General features: G+C 37.7%; 1 protein-coding gene across 13 annotated transcripts in view; it reads right to left on the bottom strand.

Moving 5' to 3' along the window:
- The window catches only part of LOC127433534 (neurobeachin-like), a 168,147-nt gene extending 148,016 nt beyond the window's left edge, over positions 1-20,131 (bottom strand). For all 13 annotated transcript variants that reach the window (XM_051685528.1, XM_051685529.1, XM_051685531.1 and 10 more), the window contains exon 1: positions 19,584-20,131. In XM_051685528.1, the coding sequence (XP_051541488.1) occupies positions 19,584-19,859 (276 nt within the window). In that variant the 5' untranslated portion in view covers positions 19,860-20,131. The remainder of the gene's footprint in view (positions 1-19,583) is intronic.
- Between the last annotated feature and the right edge of the window lie 4,704 nt (positions 20,132-24,835).

Here is a 24,835-nt window from a genome sequence, read left to right as displayed (position 1 = left end):
CCTCCTACAACAACATCTGAAAGGTAAAAATATTTTTTGCTCATTTATTTTAAAATTTGGCCTTCACAGGGTTAAATAATCACAATTTGCTTACGTGTGCTAGCATGCCATTTTGAATCTCAAATCTTTACAAATCTTGCAAATATTTGAGATTCAAAATATTTGAGCATACTAATTGCTGGTACACTGCGCCACTTTGAACCTTTATAAAAAAAATAATAAAAAAAAACAAACAGTAAAAGTCATGTTAGATATTAACCACAATTATTGTGGGTTCAACTATTGGAATAGTAGCTAAAATTGCCCCTTGGGGAATTTTCTCAAATCTTTACAAACCTTGAAAACATTTTAGATTTAAAAGATTTAAGATTCTGCTAGCATGCTAATTGCTGGTGCACTGCACCTTTTTGAACTTAAAGAATCTAAAAAAATAAAAAAATCCAATTCAGTGTAAACGATTACTAACACTGTATTGTTCTGAATTATTTTGTATTGTATTTATATACACTGAACACTTTATTAGGAACACTATGGTCTATGATCTGCCTCAATGTTCGACAAGTTGTGCATTCTGAGATGCTATTCTGCTCTCTACAATTGCACAGAGTGGTTATCTGAGTTACTGTAGCCTTTCTGTCAACTCGAACCAGTCTGGCCATTCTCCATTGACTCCGTGTCTGAGACAGTCAATCCACGCATCTTATCACATGGCTTGTTGTCTTTATTTACCATTCACCGTTATTCTCAGGCTAAAGTGTGACTAACACAATGACATGGAACCCCATATAGCTTAGTCCTTGAGATAAAACAAAAATATCAGTTCTGGTGAAACATCTTTAGAGCCTGTTTAATTCTGTCCACACAGCACAACATGCTCCTTTTAGTGAGCGCAGGCAGCGGGCAGGCTAAAAAAAACTAGGCCAACATGAATTTCATATGACTCTCGCCAAGTACAAGGAAGATGTGCTTGTGTGTGTGGTGGGGGGCTTGGGCCGGGTGGAGCGAAAAATCGGCAAATCCGACATCATACACAGTGTGGCAGAGAATGCAATTGGCCGTCTGCACCAGAGAAAGGGGAGAGAGAGAGAGAGAGAGAGAGAGAGAGAGAGAGAGAGAGAGTGAGTGAGTGAGTGGTTTACAAGGACATTTTTTTTTAGGTTACAAACTGGTAACTACAAGGGTATTATGCTATAAATGTGGTTTATAAGGACATTTCTAGTGTCCCCATAATTCAAATCGCTTAAAAAAAAAAAAAAAAACAAACATACTAAATGATATTGTTTTGAAAATGTAAAAATGCAGAAAGTTTTTTGTGAGGGTTAGGTTTAGGGGTAGAGTTAGGGTTAGGGGATAGAATATATAGTTTGTGGAGTATAAAAATCATTATGCCTATGGAGAGTCCTCATAAGGATAGCCGCACCAACACGTGTGTGTGTGTGTGTGTGTGTGTGTGTGTGTGTGTGTGTGTGTGATGAGAGATGAGACTGACCCAGACTCGTACCAGCACAACATTTTGCAGCAGAAAGATGGAGGCTGTGATCAGAGCAGGCATGTATCCACCCCTCCCCCACTCTTTCACACACAGATACATACCACATCTGTATACATCTGCAAAACAAAACTGACTGACTTTTCCCTCCAATATCACACACACACACACAGGTTAGTCAGTTAGATGTGACAAAGCGGTTAATTAAACTTGGTTTATATTGCATTTTTAGTGAATGGATACTGAATAGCTATCCGATCATAAAAAGACAACGTTTCAATGCCCTCTAAGACGCATTCGAAACAGACAGTAATCTGGTGATTTCAGGCCACGTCCACACTGATACGTTTTCATTTGAAAATGCATTAATTTCGCTAAGTTTCGGCTTCCTTCTACACTGAGACGGTGTTTTTGTCTAGCAAAAGCCTTTCGAAAATTCTCTACCAAGTGGATAAATTTGAAAACGCCATCTTCACGTTGTAGTGTGCACAGGAAAAACAGATATGTTCGAAAACTATAAAGTTTTTGTTGTCATGTGATCCATTCAAACCAAAACAATCAAGAGGCTAGCCCATGTTGTAGCGGCGTTGTTGTGCATGCTATCCACTTTGATAGCTTTGTTAAAGTTAAATGTTATTTTGTACAAACTTCACATCACATTCCTTCAAATTTGCTGCAAATTCGACACTGATCATTTTTTCACGCAAATGAGCTTTGCGACAAACTTGCGACCATTTGTCCATTGTTGCCAAAGGTTTGCCGGAGGTTTACCACTACCGGCGAAGAGCTGCAAACTTCTGGCAAACATTTGTGGCGAATCAAAAGCTCATTTGCACTCCAAAGGATATCAATAATCACTTTATGTAATTCTATGCAGATTTGTACAAATCCAAGGCGTTTGTATCATGGGAGGTGATTTTAGACTTTCTTCATTCGCTTCCCCTTTCAAAATTAAGTGAAGCTGACCAGGAAGTCTTGAATGCTGATATTACTATTCAAGAGATAATGGATGCATTTAATGCCTTCCCTAACGGGAAGACCTCTGGCCCTGATGGCTTTTGTATCTAATTTGATAAGAAATATGCAGATAAAATTGCACCCCTTATGTTATGGATGTTCAATCATTCCTTTAGTAAGCAGAAATTTCCTTCCTCTCTCTACTCCACCAATATTTCTTTACTTCTTAAGAAAGGCAAGGACGAGACTGACGTGTCTTCTTTTCGTCCAATTGCTCTTCTCAATACGTATTTAAAAGTGTTCACTAAAATTTTGGCAACTAGATTAAACAAATGTATTTCAACTATTATTCACCCTGACCAAGTTGGCTTTGTCCCTAAAAGATTTTCTTTTTTTAATATTAAACGTTTTCTAAATATAATTTATTCTAAGTTAAATCTCACTCTATATTTGCAATCATTGCATTAGACGCAGAAAAAGCTTTTGATCAAGTTGAATGGAATTACATCTTAACCACTATTAAAGAATTTAATTTAGGAGATAGGTTTTCTTCCTGGGTCAGCATGTTGTATCACCATACCTGCGCATCAGTGCTAACTAATCTAGATAGATCAGCGCAATTTGAGTTGCATAGGGGTGTCCACTTTCACTCCTGTTGTTTGCCAGTGCCATAGAACCTTTGGCAATGGCCATTTGACATCATCAGCAGATTCCGCCCTTAAGCTTAGGTCAGGTAGATCATATCATATCTCTTTATGCTGATTATGTTCTTTTGTACCTTTCAGATCCCGAGCGCTCTGTTCCCCCTCTGTTGCATTTATTAAACTCATTTAGCAGCTTTTTTGGTTATTCTGTTAATTGGCAAAAAAGTTAATTTATGCCCGTCAGTGACAATATACACTACCGGTCAAAATTTTTGAAACACTTACTCATTCTTTATTATTATTATTTTTTTTATTTTTTTTTTTTTCACATTTTAGAATAATAGTAAAGTCATTAAAACTATGGAATAACATAAATGGAACTATGGGAATTATGTTGTGACTAAACAAAATCCAAAATAAATACAAATTGTTTTATATTTTAGCATCTTCAAAGTAGTCACTCTTTGTCTAGATTTTGCAGACATGTACGCTTGACATTTTCTCAACCAACTTCTTGAGGTATCACCCTGGGATGCTTTTTAAACAGTATTGAAGTAGTTCCCATCTATGTTGGGCACTTATTGGCTGCTTTTCTTTATTATTTGGTCCAAGTCATCAATTTCAAAAATGTTTTTTTTTTTTTTTAATTAAATTTTAGTTTTATAATGAAATAAATTAATATGGTGGCACAATTATATTTTTGTCTACAAAACTAATTTCAAACATTTAAGCATATGCCTTCAGATCAAAAGATTTTTAAGATCATGGGAAACATTTCGTTCAAGTGTTTCAAAACTTTTGACTGGTAGTGTAGATCCAGTTTTCATGCAGAGCCTGCCATTTAAAATGGCTTTAGACAAGATAAAATACCTCGGTGTGGTGGTCCCCAAGAATCCAAAGGTTTTAGTTAAATTAAATTTTTTTGCTTTATTAGACAACCTAAAGCAGGACATAGAAAGATGGAGATCACTCCCTATATCAATGATCGGCCACATTAATGCAAAAATGGAGATCCTTCCGAGAATTTATATCTTTTTCTAAATCTGCCTTTTTTTCATTTTTCAGAACTCTTGATTCCATTATTAACCCAAACACATGGGGTTTTGGGTCTGCCCAACTTTCGTCATTATTACTGGGCAGCGAACTGCAGAATATGAATGTATTGGCGGGATTCTATTCCAGGCACTGTTCAAGAGATACCCTCTCTTGGCTAGCGATAGAACAAAGTGCCATACACTCGTCTCTTTCTGCTCTGCTTTTTTCAGCACCTTTGCCTAGCAAAGAGGTTCCCAAAAATAATTTAGTCCTTAACAACTCTATCAAAATATGGTACTAGATCAGAAAGGTAATTAAGTTACCAAGTACTTCCCTATTTACTCCTATCTGTTATAATCATGCGTTCAAATCCTCACTTACAGATAAAGTCTTTAGGGAATGGCAAGGTAAAGGAATTCTCAGTATGAAAGATTTATATATTAATAATGCTTTTGCCTCCTTTGCTCAACTCAGCGAGAGATTCGACCTTCCCTCTTCTCATTTCTTCAGATATCTTCAAGTCAGGAACTATGCTCATATAAATATTACACACTTTGAAGTTTTGCCTTTAGAATGCAAAATATTTGATTTATTTTCTAATTCTCCTAATGCTAGGGGCCTAACATCCTTATTTGTAAATGCTTTTAAAGATAATACAGATTTTTCCTCCCTTCACTTGAAATCTGCTTGGGAAGAAGATCTAGGGATTCAGGTTTCCGAGACTGATTGGGACAATGCCCTCTATCTGTTTATTCATGTTCCATAAATTCAAGACACCAACTTATTCAGTACAAGGTATTACATAGACTGCATATTCTAAAATAAAGCTTAGCAAATTCTATCCTTCTGTCTCCCCTATATGTGACAAGTATAAAGCTGCCGAGGGCACATCTTTTTTGTTTCTGTGCACAAATTCAGAGTTTTTGGCTAGAAATATTCCAGTTTTTTGCCAAGATCTATAACGGTGTTTTACTTCATGACCCAATTAAAGCAATTCTTGGTTGGTCACACTCACTGGAGTCTCTCAGTCCAAAGGTACGGTTACCTGTTCAATATGGTATGATAGTAGCTGAGAAAGTTGTCCTCTTTTTGTGGAAGAAAAACACTAGGCCCCTCTTTTCTGAGTGGCTAACTAGACTCATTTCTACATTACATTTGGAAAGAATTAGATACAACATTTCTGCAAAATTCGATAAAATGTAGGAACAAGTTTTTACTTTTTTGTTGAGCCACAAGGACTAATGATTTATTTATTATTTATTTATTTCAGATTTGTTACAATCACTTTCTGTAATTATTGTGATTACACTTTGTAGGAGAGGTTGGCCTTGTATATCATCATCCTCCCTTTTTTTGTGTGTTTCATTTTACATATTGCACAGATTTCTGTTATATTAAGGGTCTCTTTGTCTGTTTTTGTAAAACTATAATAAAAAAAAATAAAATAAAAAAAAAGCTCATTTGCACGTGAAAATAATGAGTGGCAAATTTGTGCCAATTGTTTGTTTTTTAATTCACATTTTTGCCATTTTTCAAATTTATCCGGATTAATGTGGACGTAGCCTGAAACACATACAAGACAATAATACTTAATTATTATTGATAAAAAAAATAATGTGTTGTATATGAGTTTTCATCAATATTTTCATTTATATAGTGATGCTCTGGTGTACAACATATTATTTGACTGCAATGTTGTGTTTTGGATTACACTGTGAGGATCTGTCTAGAAGCTATTTTTGACAAAACTGCAATGCAATGTTGTGTTGAAAATTAACTGTTTAATTTTCATCTGATCAAGTTTTATGAAGTCATGTAATTAAACACCTTTTTATGACAAAATTGAATTAAACTTTAAAACATGGAATTCAGACAAAGATAACAGAAAACCAGGAATTTGAGAAAAATCTAAACTGAGTTTGTAAAAACATAATAATAAAAAAGAAAAACACTTCATAGGGCCCTATTTATGTGGCCAATTGTAATTGGAAAGTGCATACCCTATTGGATTGCAATCTGATGGATCAAGACGCAAAAAGTGACTAAGGGCAAATAGGCACAAAAATCTCACTACGAGAGCACAGAAGTGGATCCATCTGAATTCAAGAGCTTCTCCTTTAACAGTGTGATGGTGGCCTTAAAAGCATATTTCCTCCCTGCTGCCCTTTTCTATAATAGATCCAGTTCTGTCTGGAATACACTGATGTGGAAACGAACCTCTTTTCTGAAAAGCACTGAATTAAAGAAATATGACCTTTTAGCGCAGCCTCCGAGAGGAGAGTTGCGGCTGCACAAATGTGATTATATTACTGCCGCAGACACAAACAGACGCATTCGGACAACTGCAAGTAGAAAAATATGCCAATATGTTTTTCCATCATATGTCTTTGTGTAATGTCAAGAGAGAGGTAGAGAATAGCGTGAAGCCTCCACACGCGCTATGTCTCCACGGTAATGCGCTCAACATGCCACGTGATAAGATGCGTGGATTGACTGTCTCAGACGCAGAGGCAACTGAGATTTGTCCTCCAACACCCGGATTGAGGCCACCAGGAGAACCTAAAGCACATTGGGAATTGGGTATTCCAAATTGGGGAGAAAAGGGGAGAAAATCCAAAAAAAGAGGAGAAAGGAGAGGCGTCCTGGATGGGGCACATCAGAAAAGAAGGGTGCAGTCTGTTAGATATTGTGGCACTGCACACTCAAAAAATAGCTCTTTGGCTGAACTTAATTCAATCGTGGACAGTGGTTCCATGTGTTTGAAATTAGTTTTCTTAATGTAAAATGACTATGTAATCTCAACACAAATGTGTAGAAAGAACCTAGCTGAAATGGGTAAAATTAATTTTTCACCTGGTTGACAAACGTCATCCAGATGCATGTCCGGAGCACCAGACATTCTTTCTTAAACATGCGACAGCAGTCTACTGAGAACAGGGCTTAACTGATGTTACAGATGGCATAAAAAAACAAATAATAAAAAAAAACATTGTACTACTGTGGTTTTGTGGGCATGGTATCAAGGCTTTCAACTGATTCCCAATGATTGTTTCTTAACTTATGCAATGTGCTGTCCAAAATCCATGAAGCAGCAATTACATGAGTTGTTCACAGCTAGGCCAGATTTCCTTCTCAAGAACTTCTCATCCAGTATAGTACAGCTTATCCAACACAAACCTTCCAATCACTGTGTTCAGGACTTTGTAATGCGTGGAGGTACATGACATTTCTGCCAACAGTAGATGTCTGAGCTAACGAGTGACAACTTGTTCACTTTCTGGGACAAGAATTTTATTCAACATATCCGGAGGCAGATACTGGATTGTGACATTGCAGTATCTTTAACAAAGCTATCAAAGTGGATAGCATGCACAGCAACGCCGCTACAACATGGGCTAGCATCTTGATTGTTTTGGTTTGAATGGATCACATGACAGCATCACATGACAACAAAAACTTTAGCGTTTTCGAACATATCTGTTTTTCCTGTCCACACTACAACGTGAAGACAGCGTTTTCAAATGTATCCACTTTGTAGAGAATTTTCGAAAGGCTTTCGCTAGACAAAAACACCGTCTCAGTGTAGAAGGAAGCCAAAACATATCGAAATTAATGCATTTTCAAATGAAAACGTATCAGTGTGGACGTGGCCTGAAATTACCTCCTGAGGTATTCTGTTCAGATTACTGTCTGTTTCAACAGCCTGGGAAACCACAAAACCTTTTTTGTTTTATTTTAACCACAGTGCAATAAGCTGTTATTTAGAAAAGAAAAGGCCCACCAGTTCATTCAAAATGTCCACAACGAGTATAAAGCAATCAACATACGACATAAGCTGTATCTATCTAGTTTATTTTTCTAACTGAATTGATTTGCTGTTAGAAATATCAAATCTATTTTGAGTATGATCGTTTTAAAATAGGAGCAGCTTTCTTATCAGATGATGCAGAAACAGAATGGCAAACACCTTGATTTACAAAAGTCAGAGGAGTCTGAATTATTACATTCAATTCAGATTGTTTTTTAATGCTTACTCCAAGCTTTGAGCTATACTTCCAGCCAAAGACTATGATTTACCAGAAAGCATGGGTTCATTTGTTCAAGGAGGATCCGGAACCTCCGGAATTTGATTCAGCACCTATTTTAGTGGATCCAAAATCATATTTTTTATGGCAAGACAATATTATTTACATTCATTTCAGATTAGTTTTACTGTGGCTCATATTCACCATCTTGTGTGTCTGACAATGGCCTCTGACATCAATTAATCTTTTTTGACCTTGCAGCAAAGACTCTTAACGTCCTTCATATGAGATGTGTGAGATGTGTTCACATAAAAAAACTATAGCCTACCTAATCTATAGGTTACAGCCTAATTACAAAATATAGATCCCCATTTAAAGATTTTACAAATGGATCCAGTTGAGAACCTGTTGGATCTTTTCCCCTTTGATTTGTGTACTAAACCTCAAAAGACATGATCTGTAAAACCTTGCCCCTTACAAGCCCAATCTTTGGGTCCCCTATGAAATGTACTAATGAACTAATGACTCCACATGTCATGGTGTAGTGGTTAATTATCTGGGTAAATAGGTCAACAAATAGTTGTAGGGCTGAACCCCAGAAGGGGCTGCTGTGCCCTTTTATGCCCTTGAGCAAAGTACTTATCCTCAATTTCACTACTTTACCCTTGAGCAAGGGTAAATACCAATGCAGACATAGATTAACTGCATAATGGCGTATCATTCATAACTTAAAGAATAACAGTAATAGCTCGCTGTGTAGCACTTTCCTGACCTTATTCATTTTCCAATGAACAGCTGACAGCAGCAGAGGGGTTTTGAATGTTTCAGTTTGAAATACACTCCATATGGTACGTTTCACTTATACTGAGAGTAGAATTCTGTCGCCATCAAACAGAGGCAATTTATGATGGTCTAAGACTCAAACATTTTCTTCAGATTCTGGGCTCTCATCCAGACAGATCAGGGATCCTAGAAAGAATCGCTCCCAGTCTGGAAAGGCTTGACGTCAGTTCTCACAACAGAGCTCGAGAATGGCATAGAGATTACATTCATAGAGACTCTCATTAGAAGAGATAAGGGTCTCGCTCAAGACCTGCAGAGACTATGTCAAGATGGGGATCCAACTGTGGCAGGGAGATGCTAGAGTGGACTTTTCCAGAATTAGGCATTGTTCATTTGAATTTTCAAACCCTCCTTTCATAAGAGCCTCTCAATTTGAAAAGCTCCTACGAATGAAGGCTGCCACCATAACAAGAGGAACGGGCAGCCTTTTCAATTCAAAGCAAAAGATCTAGATAAGGGCTATAGGAAAAAGTGCCAGGATGACTGTTTTTGCATCTAAACTAAGGCCGAATCTGAGGAGTTTTTTTTTTCTTTTTATTTGTCATATTTTCTGCACTAAATAAGGGGGTCATGGTCACCATGGGCAATTAACAGAACACTGCTTTAACAGCAAACCTGTCAAAAAGAGTATGATAATTCTGAGGTAACATAAAATGAAAACATTCAGGGCAATTGTTGTGGGAAAAGCACATCATTGCGTCAAAGGAGATTTAAAAAAAAAAAAAACTTATTGCATAATGGAAGCATGAGAAAATGGGAAAGTACATGGAATGTTCTCAATCAATACAAGCTTTGGCATAATACAACTCAAGGTAAATCAGTACATCAGGTATAGTCATACTGTAACATGACTTTAATCAATGCCTCTGCCCTTGCTTTATATCCATCTGCCAGAGGAGAAAATATGGGCATTACAAGCTGTGAGACCCACAGATGTTCAGCCTTAGGAGATGCCTCAACCTTCCCCACCAAATCGTACGCATATGAGTGATGTTATGCAGTTCTCTACTAGATGACTCTACTAGATGACTCAGTAAAACCAAGACTTTGTATATGCATGCAAACACGTAATCTTTTAGTAAATGTTTACTGCTGGGTAACCCTTGCATTATAAAGTTGATTAAAATGTGTCAGTCTTGTATTGTTTTGTTTATTAGACAAATTAAATTGTTTTAATTAAAAGGTCAGAGCCATGGCCTAATGGTTACTACACATTCTCCAGGGATGCTGAGCCTTTCATGTGAGAAACACAGGTTTGAATCCAACATGATTTGTATCCTGATCCCAAATAATTTCCTGTCTGGCAAAAAGCCCCCAAAAAATATTTAAAAAAAAAAAGTTATCAGTGTGCTTCCATTTGGAGCTATGTTTTGTAAAATCTAAAGTAAAAAATTACTACCTAATATCTGTCATACTGTATGTATATAAATATTTCACAGAACTGCCAAGTATTTCTGAAAGTGTCTTCATGAATTAAGGAACACCACTTGCATCTTCTTCTAAACATTATCTCCCACTAAACATTGTTCACAAAGTATGCTTGTCTAAGGCCCCGTTTACACCTGGTATTAAGATGTCTCTCGTTTAGGCATGTGACGATATTCACTAATACGGTATATTACGGTAAGTCACATTCACGATATTGTTATCGTGGGCACTTCAAAATACTGTAAATAATTCTAGATAACCTTTTAGCCAAATTGTTTAGATTTTTCTGATCCTACAGTAGTTTTTTCCCCATCAACACATCAAGATTCACAACAATGTGTTTATGTTGCATAAATGACACGTGCATTCTGATGTAAAAAAACAAAAACAAAGTGGACGAGAAGCATGGCTGAAGAGGAACGAAGCTGACCCTTTATCTGCCATCTAAAAGGGTTAAGTCGAAAGTGTGGGAAGTATTTTGGGTTCTGTAAATATGCAGAGGGATTGTTGGTCAAAGATGGTTTCCCTTTGAGTAAAACATGTGGCAAAAAAGGGGCAGCGAATCACAAACACCTCCAATATGTTCGCTCCTCTGCAGGACAGGTAAGTTGTGACAGTTCTGCATGTTTTTCCAAACTGTTTTTGAAAATTAAGAGACAACACTCTAAAAGACAACTAGCTAAGTGACAACTAAGATGACAATGAAAGTGAACTGTTGTTGCCATTTGCAGATAATGTGTAGGTTGCTTTCAAGTGGCCGATGAGTAGTTCGCTAAAACTTTAGCTACACATTGATGTTTGTGTCTTGTAGTAACAACTAAAATACAGTTGTAATCAGCTAATAATAAGTCCTGTAATCAATAATGGCAATATGGCACAATGATGATTTCAATATTAAACGCAACTGTACGTTGCCATACAGTGTGAGTGAACTTGCAGTTATTGAATTTGCGCCTAGTTATATATTAGCAACTGGCTTGCTATCCAGAAAAAAACAAGCATACTATTGTTGTAGCCTAGTAGCTGGCTCTATAAAATTAGTCTAGACTTACTTTAACATTAGCTTCAAAAAGACAAGTTGTAGATCTGTACTGATCTTTAATAATCAGTGGCCCTGTGGCATAATGACCATTTAAATATAAAGACATCAACTTAATGTTCGTCTATATTTGGCTATGTACCTATGGTGTTGATGGTAGTTTTTTAAACGTTCAGGGTTCTTTTCAAAGTTCTTTGTTAACTGTTAATTTAAAAGGCCAGTTTGGTATTGAAAAAGTAATTAAATGTGTTAAGGAAACAACAAAGTTTGTTTATCGTACAACCCGTTTTTGTAATGTAACTTAATACAGTGATAATACCGTATACCATGATAAAAGCTTGAGCAATTATCGAGACATGAAAATCCGATACCATCACATGCCTAGTCTCGGGTGATCCGATCACACGTGGTCAGGCGAGACACGTCGCTGTTTACACCTAGTCACTTAAATGCACATAACCGGCAAAGTTTAAACTCTTGTTGTAGTGCAGCAGTTGATTGACAGGTGAGTGGTTGAGCTTCGCTGCTGTCCGGGATGCATTCTGGTCGGATTACTGTTTACACCTCAAATGTGATGTGCTCACATGCGTTTTGACTACCTCCGTATGTGGTTTTTGTGATCCTTTCACAAAATGTTTTAAACCCTGTTTAGATCAAAAATGCATCTTATTATTAGGTGTAAACGGGGCCATGGAGAAAGTACAGATCACCTACGACTAAATAACTAATGAGTGAAGGGGGCTAGTCAATAATGACGAATGCCAAGAACAGCACCCTGCCTGTATACACTATATCTGTAATGAAACCGTCAAGATTTATGAAATTCCTGTCACTTGTGAACGTGTGGAGACAGTGTTGTGCTGACACCGGCTGCATGTACCTTTTAATCCTCTTTGGCTAATACAGGGAACACCGTCATGAGCATCGAGCGCTCTGTTTGTAGCAAATTCACTTTGTAGCGCGAGGCACTTACAGAGTACATATTTATTTATTTTAATAGCATCATTTTGTGGTTTAATAATCACTTTGGGTCACGTAGCGACTGGCTTTTCCGGATTGGGAAGCTCCTTGGTCATAACAACACAGAAACACTTCAAAATAAAAGCTCAATTTAAATTAAAAATGTATGACAGTAATGTTATACTACTACTACTACTAATAATAATAAATCAATAGTAGTTGTATTCTATTTAAGCAATATCTTACATCTGTGATGCTCTGTTATGCAACACTTTATCTGACAAAAATAATACAATATCATGTTGAAAGTTCATTGTTTTACTTTCATTTGATTAAAGTTTTAATTAATTAATTAATTTAAACACCACTTTTATGATAAAATTTAAATAAACTGTTGATATGCAGTTCAGAAAAAAAAAACAAACAAAAAAAAAAAACAGGTATCGGACCTGGTATCAGTGAGTACCAAAAAAAAAAAAAAAAAAAGTAGCGGTACTCATACTCGGCCTCAAAAAAATGGTATCAGGACATCCCTAGATTTTTTTTCTTTTTTCCTTTTTTTTATGGAAGAAAGTCATATGGGTCTGTGCGCAACATGAGGGTGAGTAACAGATGACAGAATTTTCATTTTTGGATGAACCACCCCTTTAACTCTATTGTGGCACAATAGATGCAGGGAGCACACGGTGCATATGCATCTCTTTCTCAACGCTTTCAACAAAGAACAATGACACAGCAGACCTTTCTTCATTAAAGCAAGAGATCAGCTTTACGATAGAAGGTAAACATTACCGTGGCTTTGTTCGCTCACCTATTAGCTACGGTCACATCTGCTGGGATCTCTAGAATGCACAGTTAACAATTGATTAATTAATTGATTTTGCAGCTTATCTGATTGTAAAGGGCTATTTTTATAGCCACTTCTGCATTGTTCAATAGACAAACATAGTGAACCTATAGCCTACCTCTGCTGTGCGTTTTCACAGCTCACTTGTGTTGTTTTGACCTTAGAGATTATAGAACCTGTGTGTTAAGCTGGACTGTGACTGTGCTGTGCTGTCTTCCTGTTCCATATTCCTTGATGCTCTTTGTTGATTGTCTTATCTATGCAGGGTTATATCTTGAAAGAGACTGAATGAGCAATATATACCGTAGCTGTGCTGCTGTCTCTGTGCCCAAAAGGACTGTTTGTGCTGACTGAGCACTGCATCCTGACCTTGGTGATTCTGCAGAGTGGATGTGAATAATGAGATGATCCTTTTGGACAGACAACAACAGCTCAGCCACAAGAGAGCAAGTGAGAAAGAGAGAAGCTCCTTAGGGAAAGAAGCTCCTGATGTGTATTTAGGATGCAAGCAGCCACCTCAAAGCAGTGCATTAATCATTATAATTTGCATTAAAAACATCCAGTTAACGAAGTATATTAAAAATAAAAACAAACACAGATATATCATTTCCATTAGCTTTCCATTGTGTTCATAACCTGCATTATTATAAGTATAGATCACCCAAAATACCGTAAAAAGATAAAAACTATAAAAATACTGTAAGTTTCAGAACTGAAAACACATTTATTTAAACCAAGCTGCAAAAACGGCTCGTTTGGAATTCGTTGAACTTGTGACGTCACAAGGACCAAATACATCTGCATATGCAACACCTATTTTTCCGTCCTTGCACCCTTGGCCTGCCTACTGGTGCTCAGTCAGTCACAGGTCAAGAGCAGAGAGATGGGAGAGAGGAGAGAGATGTCATCGGAGATTCATCCAAAGTGGACTTACATAGGACACCTTTATGTGCCAGTCTGGATTTAAATGTTTTTCTCTACATGAAAGTGCACTAGACAAATGGCTTTGACCATTATCATACATCTCGTGCCACTTTTAAAAGACGGGATGTCAAGTTATAGCTCTAAAATGTAGACCCCCATTGTGTTTCATTCAGCTGCGCTGTCTTGCTGTTGTACTGTTTTGAAGGCGTTGTGGACCGTTTTTGCACCCATCTGTGCTATTTTAAATTGTGGGTCTTTTGTAAACATCCACTCATTGTACGTCTTTGATCATTTTGATGCGTTTTCGGTGATGTGCGGCGCATTTTAAGAGCGGTACAAACACAACTTTCAAAAACACGTCTCATTCTGCTGCTGCCACTGACTGGGAGAAACACCCGCAGTTCTGTGTGTAAACAAACACGGAAGATGTGAGATGTGAAGACCAGCATCTCAGCTTTGGTCTGTTGAAGCCAGCTGAAGCAGCCCAACGCCACCACCATGGACTGTTTAAGTTCGTGTTTTCAGAGCATCTCAGTGAGGATTGTATGTTTTCGGCTCATATTATGAGCGTGATTGCTTGTGAACCAGTCACAGAAACTGTCATTCAAGGGGCAGTTAAAACACTACTGGAAAACAAACTATTCTACATGTCCTCCTGTCCAGATTAGTTCAGATCCAGCTGGCCAGGAAGAGATGACAACAGTTGGTGTGGTGGGAAGCAAGCAAAAAAATCCCATGGTGCCGTTTCCATGGCAGCAATGATGCTTTGCTAATGGCAGGGGAGTGTGCATTACGTGGGGGTAGAGAAAGAGAAAGCAAAAAAAAAGAAAGAAAAACAGAGAGCAGATTGGTTCACAGGACAAACTGAATGGCAGGAGGTGACCACACATCAAAGACGAATAAAATTAGTCTATCATAAACAATATTGTAACTCCGTCACCACACACCCACATTACCACCAATCATATTATAATTTCAGCATTAATGGGATAGATCATCCAAAACTTCTGTCATCATGTCACCATTCACTTTCATTGACTGGAAAAAAGATGCAATGAATGGTGACTGAAGCTAACATTCCACCAAACACCATTTTGTTTCACTGCAGAAAGTAAGTCATGTGGGTTTGGAACAACATGATGGTGAGTAAATGATGACAGAATTTTTATTTTTGGGTGAACTATCCCTTTAAAGCTATATATTCCAGTGACAATGTAAACCAACTGGAATTAGTGTAATACAGTATAATACAGCCAAAAAGATAAAGCCCATTTCCAAACTTATCTGAGGGTGAACTCTGTGAGATTGCAGCTGTGACTACAATAGTAACTATGTCAGTTCCACTGGGAGCTGTGAGCCCTGCATACAGTCAGGAAAGTCTTCATATGATCCACTAGAAATGAAAGACGCTTTGACCCTATATACAGAACAGCAGAAGTGATTTGGAAAAAGACCAGTGTTAGGATTACATTGAGAAATAGAGTCTTAAATAAATCTGATAGATATACTGTTCATTTGCTACTTATTACAAACTCACTTAGTTATTACATACAGTATGGAGGCTTAGGGCATTTTTTTAGATGTGCATATTAAAGGAATAGTTCACTAAAAAATGAAAATTATGTCATTACTTATTTACCCTTATGCTGTTTCAAACCTGTATGACTTTCTTCAATGGAACACAAAACGATGTTGGACAGAAGGTTAGCAAAAAATGTAAAGAAAAGACAAATGATGACAGAATTTTCATTTTAGGGTGAATTATCCCTTTAAACTTTAAAGGGATAATTCACCCTAAAATGAAATTTCTTGAAGTTTAAAGGAATATTTCGGGTTCAATACAAGTTCAGCTTAATCGACAGTATTTGTGGCCTATGTTGATTACCACAAAAAATTATTTAGACTCGTCTCACTTTTTCTTTAAAAAAAAATGAGGAAGCAAAAAACAAGGTTACAGTGAGGGTTTTACACTTTTAGTCAATGGGGCCAATTTTTGGTGGGTTTAAAGGCAGAAATGTGAAGCTTCTAACTTTATAAAACCTCTTACATTAATTCTTCTGTTAATACTTAAAGTTGTTTAAATCGTTGTTTTTATGACCGTTTTAAGGTTGTGCAGTTGTAAAAGGGGATATAACTTTACACAGGAAAGTCTAGAAGGTGATTTCATCACACTTAACATATTAACATATTGCATAATGTTTATTTCTTGTGGCAAAACTTTTGAAACAGTAAGTATTTTAACGTTTACTGATTGGCCCTCAGTGTAACCCAGAATTTTTTTTATTTTTTTTTTAAAGAAAAGGAGAGACAAGTTTAAATAAATGTTTGTGGTAATCAACATTATGCCACAAATGCTGTCATTTGAGCTTAACTAGTAATGAACCCAGAAAATACTTTTAAAGTTTGTTTGCATGGATTTTTACTGCCGGACATGCCCTTGTGACAAGAGCCAAAGGACACACTTTCATCCTACTGTCAGATCAGGACCATCCCTCTCTTTTCCAACACCTCCTGTGCGTGTCATTTGCTCTGAGGCTGGGTGGCAGGCATACAGCTGTAAGGCCACGAGGTTGAGGACGAGTCTAATTACATTCAGGGTCTAACAGCAGTGCTCCACAACACGTGTTCTCTGGTCTGAATTTCAACACCAAGTAGGCAGTCACAGCACAAATGGGCTTCTGAATCTAGCACACGTAAAATTAGGCCTCAGCCCTTAGAAGCAGCCCGAAATTGGCAAAACAAGAGTAACAATCAGTGATAGGCTATGAAGTCTTAAAAAGGTTTTCAAAAATAGAACAGAAAAAAATTTATATCCAGTCTAAAATGAATATCAGGGTATAAGAGTATCTTTTTTTCCTGAAAAACAGACCTCTCACGTCCCTTTGGAACAGCCTATTAATTAGGGTGACCAATACATCTGCTCTCCTAAATGGCATTCTCCATCAATCGATATTGGCTGTACTCAGGCACAAGCAGTTGTTTCAGATGAGGCTGAATAATACATAAGGTCTACCCCACCTACAGTTCTGTATCAGCATTGTGCCAAACACAGTGCATTGCTTCTCTCTCCTTCTCTGGGGTACAGAGTAACTGCTATAACCATATATAATGTTCTCTGATGCTCCGGAAGGAGTAGCATTCTCCATAAAAATTACCATGGTAACCATAATTTTCATAAAAATAGAGCTGTTCAGATTGTAGTCCAAAAACCTGGTAGAGAATTAACATTTTTGAGCCATGGGTTCCCTCTGGATTTTCCTATGAGTTTTTATAATGGCAGTTTTGGATTTGTGAGTAAAATATGGTGTGATAAATATTATTTTAAGATACTTGGAGGTTTTGTTCTACAACATAAATTACACACAGTCATGCCCCAAATGTGAATTTTGAAGCTGCCATGTTTTTTTGTTTTTTTAAAGTATGTCGCTAACAAGTTGCTAGATAAGAACTACTACGGTTTTCTGTTTCGTCAGACACGTACATTCACATGCTTGTGATATTTGTTGTCCTTATCTAGCGTCTTAATAGCAAAATATATTTTAACACGGTGGCTTCAAAATTCAAGTTTGATGCAAGACTGTGTGTAATTTATGTTGTAGAACAAATCGTCTCGCTCCTCATTAATATGAGCTCTCCTTTAAACAGTTTAAAGGGCTGCTCACACCAAAAACATTTTTGCATCGGTACGTGTTGTTTTTCAGTTGTTTTCCCATGTAAACATATACTAGTCAGACTTATTCGCCCGTTGCGCCACGTCTCGCTCTTCTTTCAGTGTCTCGCACAAGAGTGCCTCATTTTTTTAGATGCCTTGTCGGATTAAAGATTACGTGTCCCAAGACACCACCAGTCCATTATATGAATTATGTATTGCTTTTTAGCAAAAAAATGAGTTCATTCTGAACAGCCCCAGACGCTTTCAGAATAGTTCAGTTTTGTTTATTTATTTTTGACTGATGATTGTCTTATAACCACTTACCACATTTTATCATGGTAACTATGGTATTTTAATTTTGTACTTTCAATCTTTCCTTGGCTGGCAGCAGCTTCTACTCACAGGTGACCCATTACATGCAGTAGGCTTTGTAATGTGTAGTATGGAATAAGCAGTTACGTTCCATTCCGAACGTCCCAACGGAAAGATTGAAACTCAGTGTAGTCACATGACCAACTGCCTCTCCGTTCTAGTGCTGCTCTACTCTCCACGGTTTAAATCGCGTTGGCTCGAGGTTTCAGTGCACATCACCACTGCAGCAACCCCCACCCTCCTCCGCCGCCACCTGCTTCCACATGCACGGCTACAGGGACTCTGCATCCCTGCGCATTGAGAAACTGCTGCAGCATCCCTTGAACGCGTTCGCCACCGACATATTTCTACAATTCAAATGAATGATCCAATGGAAATTCCATGACCGACGTCACCGATTAAAGACTAAATCACCTTATCGCTGCAGTGTGCACCGTAAACCGGCAGCTTATGGTCTAAACAGCGCATAAAACAAAACTTTCTACCATTAGAACAGCGTTAAACAGGCCTGGAATTATTGATAAGGATGTCGGCACAGACTCCATCCCTTCCTTCAAAACAGTGGTCCTCTCAGCAGCATCCAATGCAGCGGGCATTACTGAATCTGTGTTAATACGTTTTCTAAGCCGTTTCATAACAAGAGTTAACATTCAGTTAAAACCCGATTTAATCCACCTCCCTCATCCAGCCTGTGGACTCCATGAGCAAAACAGCAGACATACCTAACATAAACTGAAACAGAGGAAGAAAGAACAGGTGCCAAAATACAGGACATTATTTAAACTTCAAAATAATGAGTATCACAGAGGACACGTTCACGCGCCCTGAATATTAATGACACCCACAAAATAATCCACATATGCCTGCGTGGCGTAGCATATACCACTAGTCATATTATTTAAGAAATATCCTTTTATAATACAAGCCATGTCTTTAAGACTATGGTATATAAGCGAGAAATATACAATCATAATAGCATAATATTATGCCTATTTAAGATAAGTATTCCCTTATCTGGCGAGTCATTGTTGTAGGCCGGCGTGTTGATACACTGTATCAATTTTGTACAGCAAATAAATGCAGCATCCTGCGGGCCACTGTTTAATACACGCTGGGAAAATGAATTATGGCGTGGTGCGGTTATGTGTAGGTTATTTTGTCACTCTAAACTGGAGCTGCTTGTAATGAATCTGACAGCGAAGTCAACAAAAGACAGGCAGCAGAAATACCTCTGGGGGGATACAATTTATGTTTGTACTGAGAAAGCTGGCTTTAGTGCATCTGATCACCTGGAAATCAACTGTGATATGACATCATCTTGCGTGTTAAATAAAACATGCGTTCAAAGATCTGTATTACTCGGCTTACCAGATTTAAAACTGTCTCCACGATGTCTCTATTGCTAACCTCCCCAACCTGGATCAATCCGATGAGCACGGCGAATTTCATCTTGATATTCCGGATCGGAACCGAGGGGTTTATCACCCCAGCAGGTAGAACCACGGCTCCCGATCCAGACACCATCATTTCCCCGGTAACGGAGCCCGTAACGACTTGCTGCCCCGAACCCGGTGGTGGTGTTGGGGCTTCTCGGTCCGTGAGCGAGGCGGAACACGGTGCCAAAACCGGTTTCTCGCTCGACATTTCCGACCCGGATCCCAAAAATGAGGGGTCGCGTCGGTCTCACCTGCTTTTTTATCACCGAAGACTGAGCAACAGCATCAATTACAGATGAACACGGAAAATTCTCGATCAGCTGTTACGAGGCTGTCCACCTCCTCCGAGATGGCCACATCCAAGCCCAATGCTTATAGCCGTTCGGAGGGATGCACAGGACGAAAATACGTCTAATGTTTGGCGAAACGGTCCCCCTCTGTGACTGCTGCTCGTCCCTCTCTCCGCCTGATGTCAGCAGAACGATCGGTGCTGTGTTGTCTTTCTCAGGACGCCATGTTGACGCCCCCTATCTGCGGGAGCGCTCACCACGCCTGCGTGCTGCTGCTCGATTGTCAATAATTATGTCTTGGCTTATGTCTTGGTAAAACTCCTCTAACACTTTTGAAAAAAAAAAAAAAAAAAGGATGTAAAAACCAGCCTAAGCAGGTTGGCTGATTTTAGCCGGTCGCCCAGCCTGGTCAGCTGGTCAGTTGCCTGGTATTAGAGGGGTTTTTAACACTTTTTAGCTAGTCATGCTAGGAGACCAGCTAAAATCAGTTTGGCCAGCTAAAACAAGCCTGACCAGCTTAAAAAAAAGAAAAGAAAAAGCGTTCAAAACTTACAATGCAAGTGAATGGTGATCAGACATTTGTAGCTCCATAAAGGAAACATAAAAGTAATCCTTGACTCCAGTGGTTAAATCCATATCTTCAGAAGCGATGTGGGTGAGGAACAGATCAATATTTATGTCCTTTTTTACTGTAAATCTGCAATTTCACTTTCAGATCTAAAAGTGAAACTAAACAGGCACATGCGACTTTCATATGTAAAAGTGAAAGTGGAGATTTCCCACCTTTCACATCACTTCTGAAGATATTATAAGTTTTATATATATATATATATATATATATATATATATATATATATATATATATATAAGATTTAACCACTGGTGTTGTATGGATTACTTTTTTGTTTCCTTTATAGGATTTTTGGAGCTACAAATGTCTGATCACCATTCACTTGCATTGTAAGGACCTACAGAGCTGAAATATTTTTCTAAAAATCTTTGTTTCTATTCAGCAGAAGAGAGAAAGTCTTACATATCTGGGACGGCATATGAGGGTGAGTAAATGATGAGAGAATTTTCATTTTTGGATGAACTATCCCTTTAATAAGCCAACAACCTGTGTGTGGTCATGTAAACATTAAACAGCTTTCCTTTATGGGTGTAAGGTCATAAATGACTTAAAGGGATATTTCACCCTAAAATGAAAATTCTCTCATCATTTACTCACCCTCATGCCATCCCAGATGTGTATGACTTTCTTCTACTGAACACAAATGAAGAATATCTCAGCTCTGTAGGTCCATACAATGCAAGAGAGTGGTGGCCAGAACGCTGGGGGGGGACCAAACCATTTTGGGGGTGGGGGGTCACAGGTGTTGAGGTCACAAATATAATTGTCCTCTTTGGTCCTTTAAAATAGTAAAGGCTCAGAATGCAATAATTTTCTGAATAAAGGCTTTAAATGCAATAAAGTCCCAAAATTGTATAATCTTTGGTTTTAAAGGATACATGTTTTTTCACACAGAAGTTCAGGTAATAAAAGTACAAGATTACCACTGTGTCTACATCGCTAACAATTTGCCTCTTTTAGTCATCTTTTCTAACTTTTTTGTGCTGTATCAAAGAAAAGACTAATATAATTTGAATTTCTTTTCATCATCGATGTATCTGTAAAATGACATTGCATCAGCTGGCTTGCAAAAAGAAAATACACAAAATTATTTACTGCCATCAAGTTGTCCCTCATTGTGTTTTTTCTCCCAGTAGAATCTTAACAATCTTTTCTTATAGAACCCTAACGCTGCTCTTTTCCATACAAAAACAGTTCATATTGAACACTACTGTCAAGGTCCAAAGAAAAAAGAAATCATTATTAATATACCATAAAAGTAGTCCATACAACACAAAGCTGTTGTGTGGCCCCACAAAGCTTGGAATATAATGCACAAGTCATATGGACTATACTGTTATGATGTCTTTATAATGAACCTTTAATAGTGCTTTATAGTATTTGTCCTTTTTGAAGCTTGACGGCTCCTGCTCACTATAAACTGTTATTCTATGGAATAGAGCTGCTTAAAATATATACTTTTATGTTCCAAGAAAAAACAACAGCATGTTGGTTTTGGATAACATAAGGGTGAGTAAATTAGTGAGTAAAGTAAATTTTCCATTGTTAGGTGAAGTACTCCTTTAACTGGTGGCTCATTCTCAAAATAAAATGGTCTCTTTAAAAGTAGATTCTCAGTGTCATGGGTAGTAAGGACGAGGTGAGAGAGTGGGATCAAAAGAGCAGCGATACTTAAATGACAAGAAGGCAAGGATACACAGAAGATGACTTAGGTGACCTGGATACACTGAAGACGATGACTTAGACTACGAAACATGACAGCCATTGGTGTTAATACATATAACTTCCAACAATGAACAAGAACTCACAATCAAGGAACTAAACTAGAGGGTATATATACACAAAAGGGCTGATGACAGAATAGAGAACAGGTGACAATGATGGGGAACAGATGGCAGTGATGAAGGCAGTGAATCCTGGGAAATGGAGTTTGGAGACAAGACAAAAACTATTTCAAAATAAGAGTCCATGGAACAACAATGACTCTGACATATAGGAGATGCTGTACAAAATTCAGAATTAATTAAAGACATAAATAAATTATTTAGTAAATCTTAAATTGATTTTAAATTATTACCTAATAATATTTGCATTAAAAATATATGTCACAAATCACAGGTCTTACCATGTTCTAGTTTTAATCTGAGGGTGAAAACGCTCTACTTTGTATTATAGATCAAGACAATATCAAGTGAATTTTCTAAAAAGGTACTTCAGAAACTTGCCAGATAACCACATTCATTCAATTTCTTTACAATATACACACATTCACTCTTTGTCTTAAGCCTGATACACTGAAAACGGCTCCATTAATGTTTTCACATTCAAAATTACGAATGACATTCGAATCACGTTCTCTACGTGACATATTTTTAATTCAAATTGGCAAATTTCGCCAAATGGTGAATAGTTTGCACCACTGGAAATTACTGTCAGCCTGTACAACAAAATAAAATAGTGGGCAAATACTGCATGTTTAGTTATATAATGACATCTTACATGACACTAACACTCTTAACCTGAACTGCTGACACTGATGCATGCGTGCTGCATGGCGCTGGAATACTCCACGAGGTTAATCAGTGTTAGACTACTGAGCACACTAAAACTTTTACTTTTTTAAATGATTATGTTATTCCTGCAACAACTTAATGAAAATTAAACAGTGGTCATAATGAACTGCAGCAGCACAGCAACAAAGGATACCAATTATTGGGGGTGGGGGGGCTGGACAATCTGGCCATATCTGATTATTGGGGGGACTTGATTAAATATTAATCTGATTCTTACCCACACCTATCATATCTCTGCTGAAGATATGGATTTAACCACTGGAATCATATGGATTACTTTTATGCTGCCTTTATATGCTTTTTGGACCTTGAAAGTTCTGGCCACCAGGCCCAAATCCTGCCAGCTATGTTTAGGCGGACTGGGAGATGTCATAGGTGGGCGTTTGTGAATGTCTGTAATTGGCATAACATGCCATAATTTTTAAGATCATAAGGCCCATTACACCTATTTTTACACTTATTCCCCATATTAAAAATATAGCCTATTGAAATAAATAAACGGAGACACTACCAGGCTTCTTTATGGGCACTTAAACCAATGCATTGCACAAAAATATATTTTATTACCAGTCTCACTCGCGTTACATCCCTGACTCTCTGGTTTGCAGTAGCCGCTTCTTGAGTAAGTCGTTGCTTTCAGCCAATTAAAAAAATAAAAAAATACTACACATTCCTGGTGCTATTTTGTGATTGGTTGGAGCAGTCTACAGCCCACCCTCAATGTATGCAGCACACAGCCCTCCCCTCAAACTGCTTTTAACCAATGCACAAATCGTAAAAAAAAAAAATATTTGATTAAATGCTGTGTTTGCCAATCGTTTGATTGGGTGAGCAAAACTCACATTTGGGTGGGCTCAGCACTGCCCATGCCTACATCCGGCCCAGGCCACCATTTACTTGCATTGTATGGACCTACAAAGCTGAGATATTCTTCTAAAAATCTGTGTTTGTGTTCAGCAGAAGTAAGTAAGTCATACACATTTGAGATGGCATGAGAGTGAGTAAATGATGAGAGAATTTTCTTTGTTGGGTGAACTATCCCTTTAAGAAAAAAACGATCGACAAGGGTAGATTTTTGCCCAATATCCCGAATAAACCTTGCATGTAAACACCTTTGCCGGCGTTTTTGCCAGCTTATCCAATGTACGCAAGAGCTGTGCGCATGTCTCTTCACGGTTTGATGTCAAAACAGAGAATAATAACTTAATTATTTCAAATCTCATGTAAACACGGTTTTCTTGCTTTGTTTTTGTTTTTTAAATAAAATGATTTTTTTGGGTTATCAGCATATTGGTGGGCATGTACATATGCTCAATGCTGCCTTCAATAACCAACTAGATGAAAAAACCTCACTAGATGTAACACAAACATTGAATTCAGACATACCTTGATACCTTTCTACCTTTATATATTGCGATGCCAGCATTTGTCAGGTACCAAATCACAAGCATAACACTTCAGTGTTTTTTCAATGGCTCTTCACTTCCAGATGATTGTAACTGTGTCATTCAAGAGAACCTTTCTATTGTGACACTTAATTTCAGCACTGCAGTGGAAAGCTGTGAATGGGGACGTGTACTCTCCTTCACTCCGAAGGACACACTTCAGAGTCCTGCCTCATTTTTGCACAAGACTGGATAGTCTGCCTGAATGAAAGTGAGCTTGTGCTAAGTCTTTTATTTCTCTCTCC

The sequence above is a fragment of the Myxocyprinus asiaticus genome, chromosome 43, assembly GCF_019703515.2.
Source record: "Myxocyprinus asiaticus isolate MX2 ecotype Aquarium Trade chromosome 43, UBuf_Myxa_2, whole genome shotgun sequence".
Classification (NCBI taxonomy): Eukaryota; Metazoa; Chordata; class Actinopteri; order Cypriniformes; family Catostomidae; genus Myxocyprinus; species Myxocyprinus asiaticus.
This window is presented reverse-complemented; position numbering and strand designations above follow the sequence as displayed.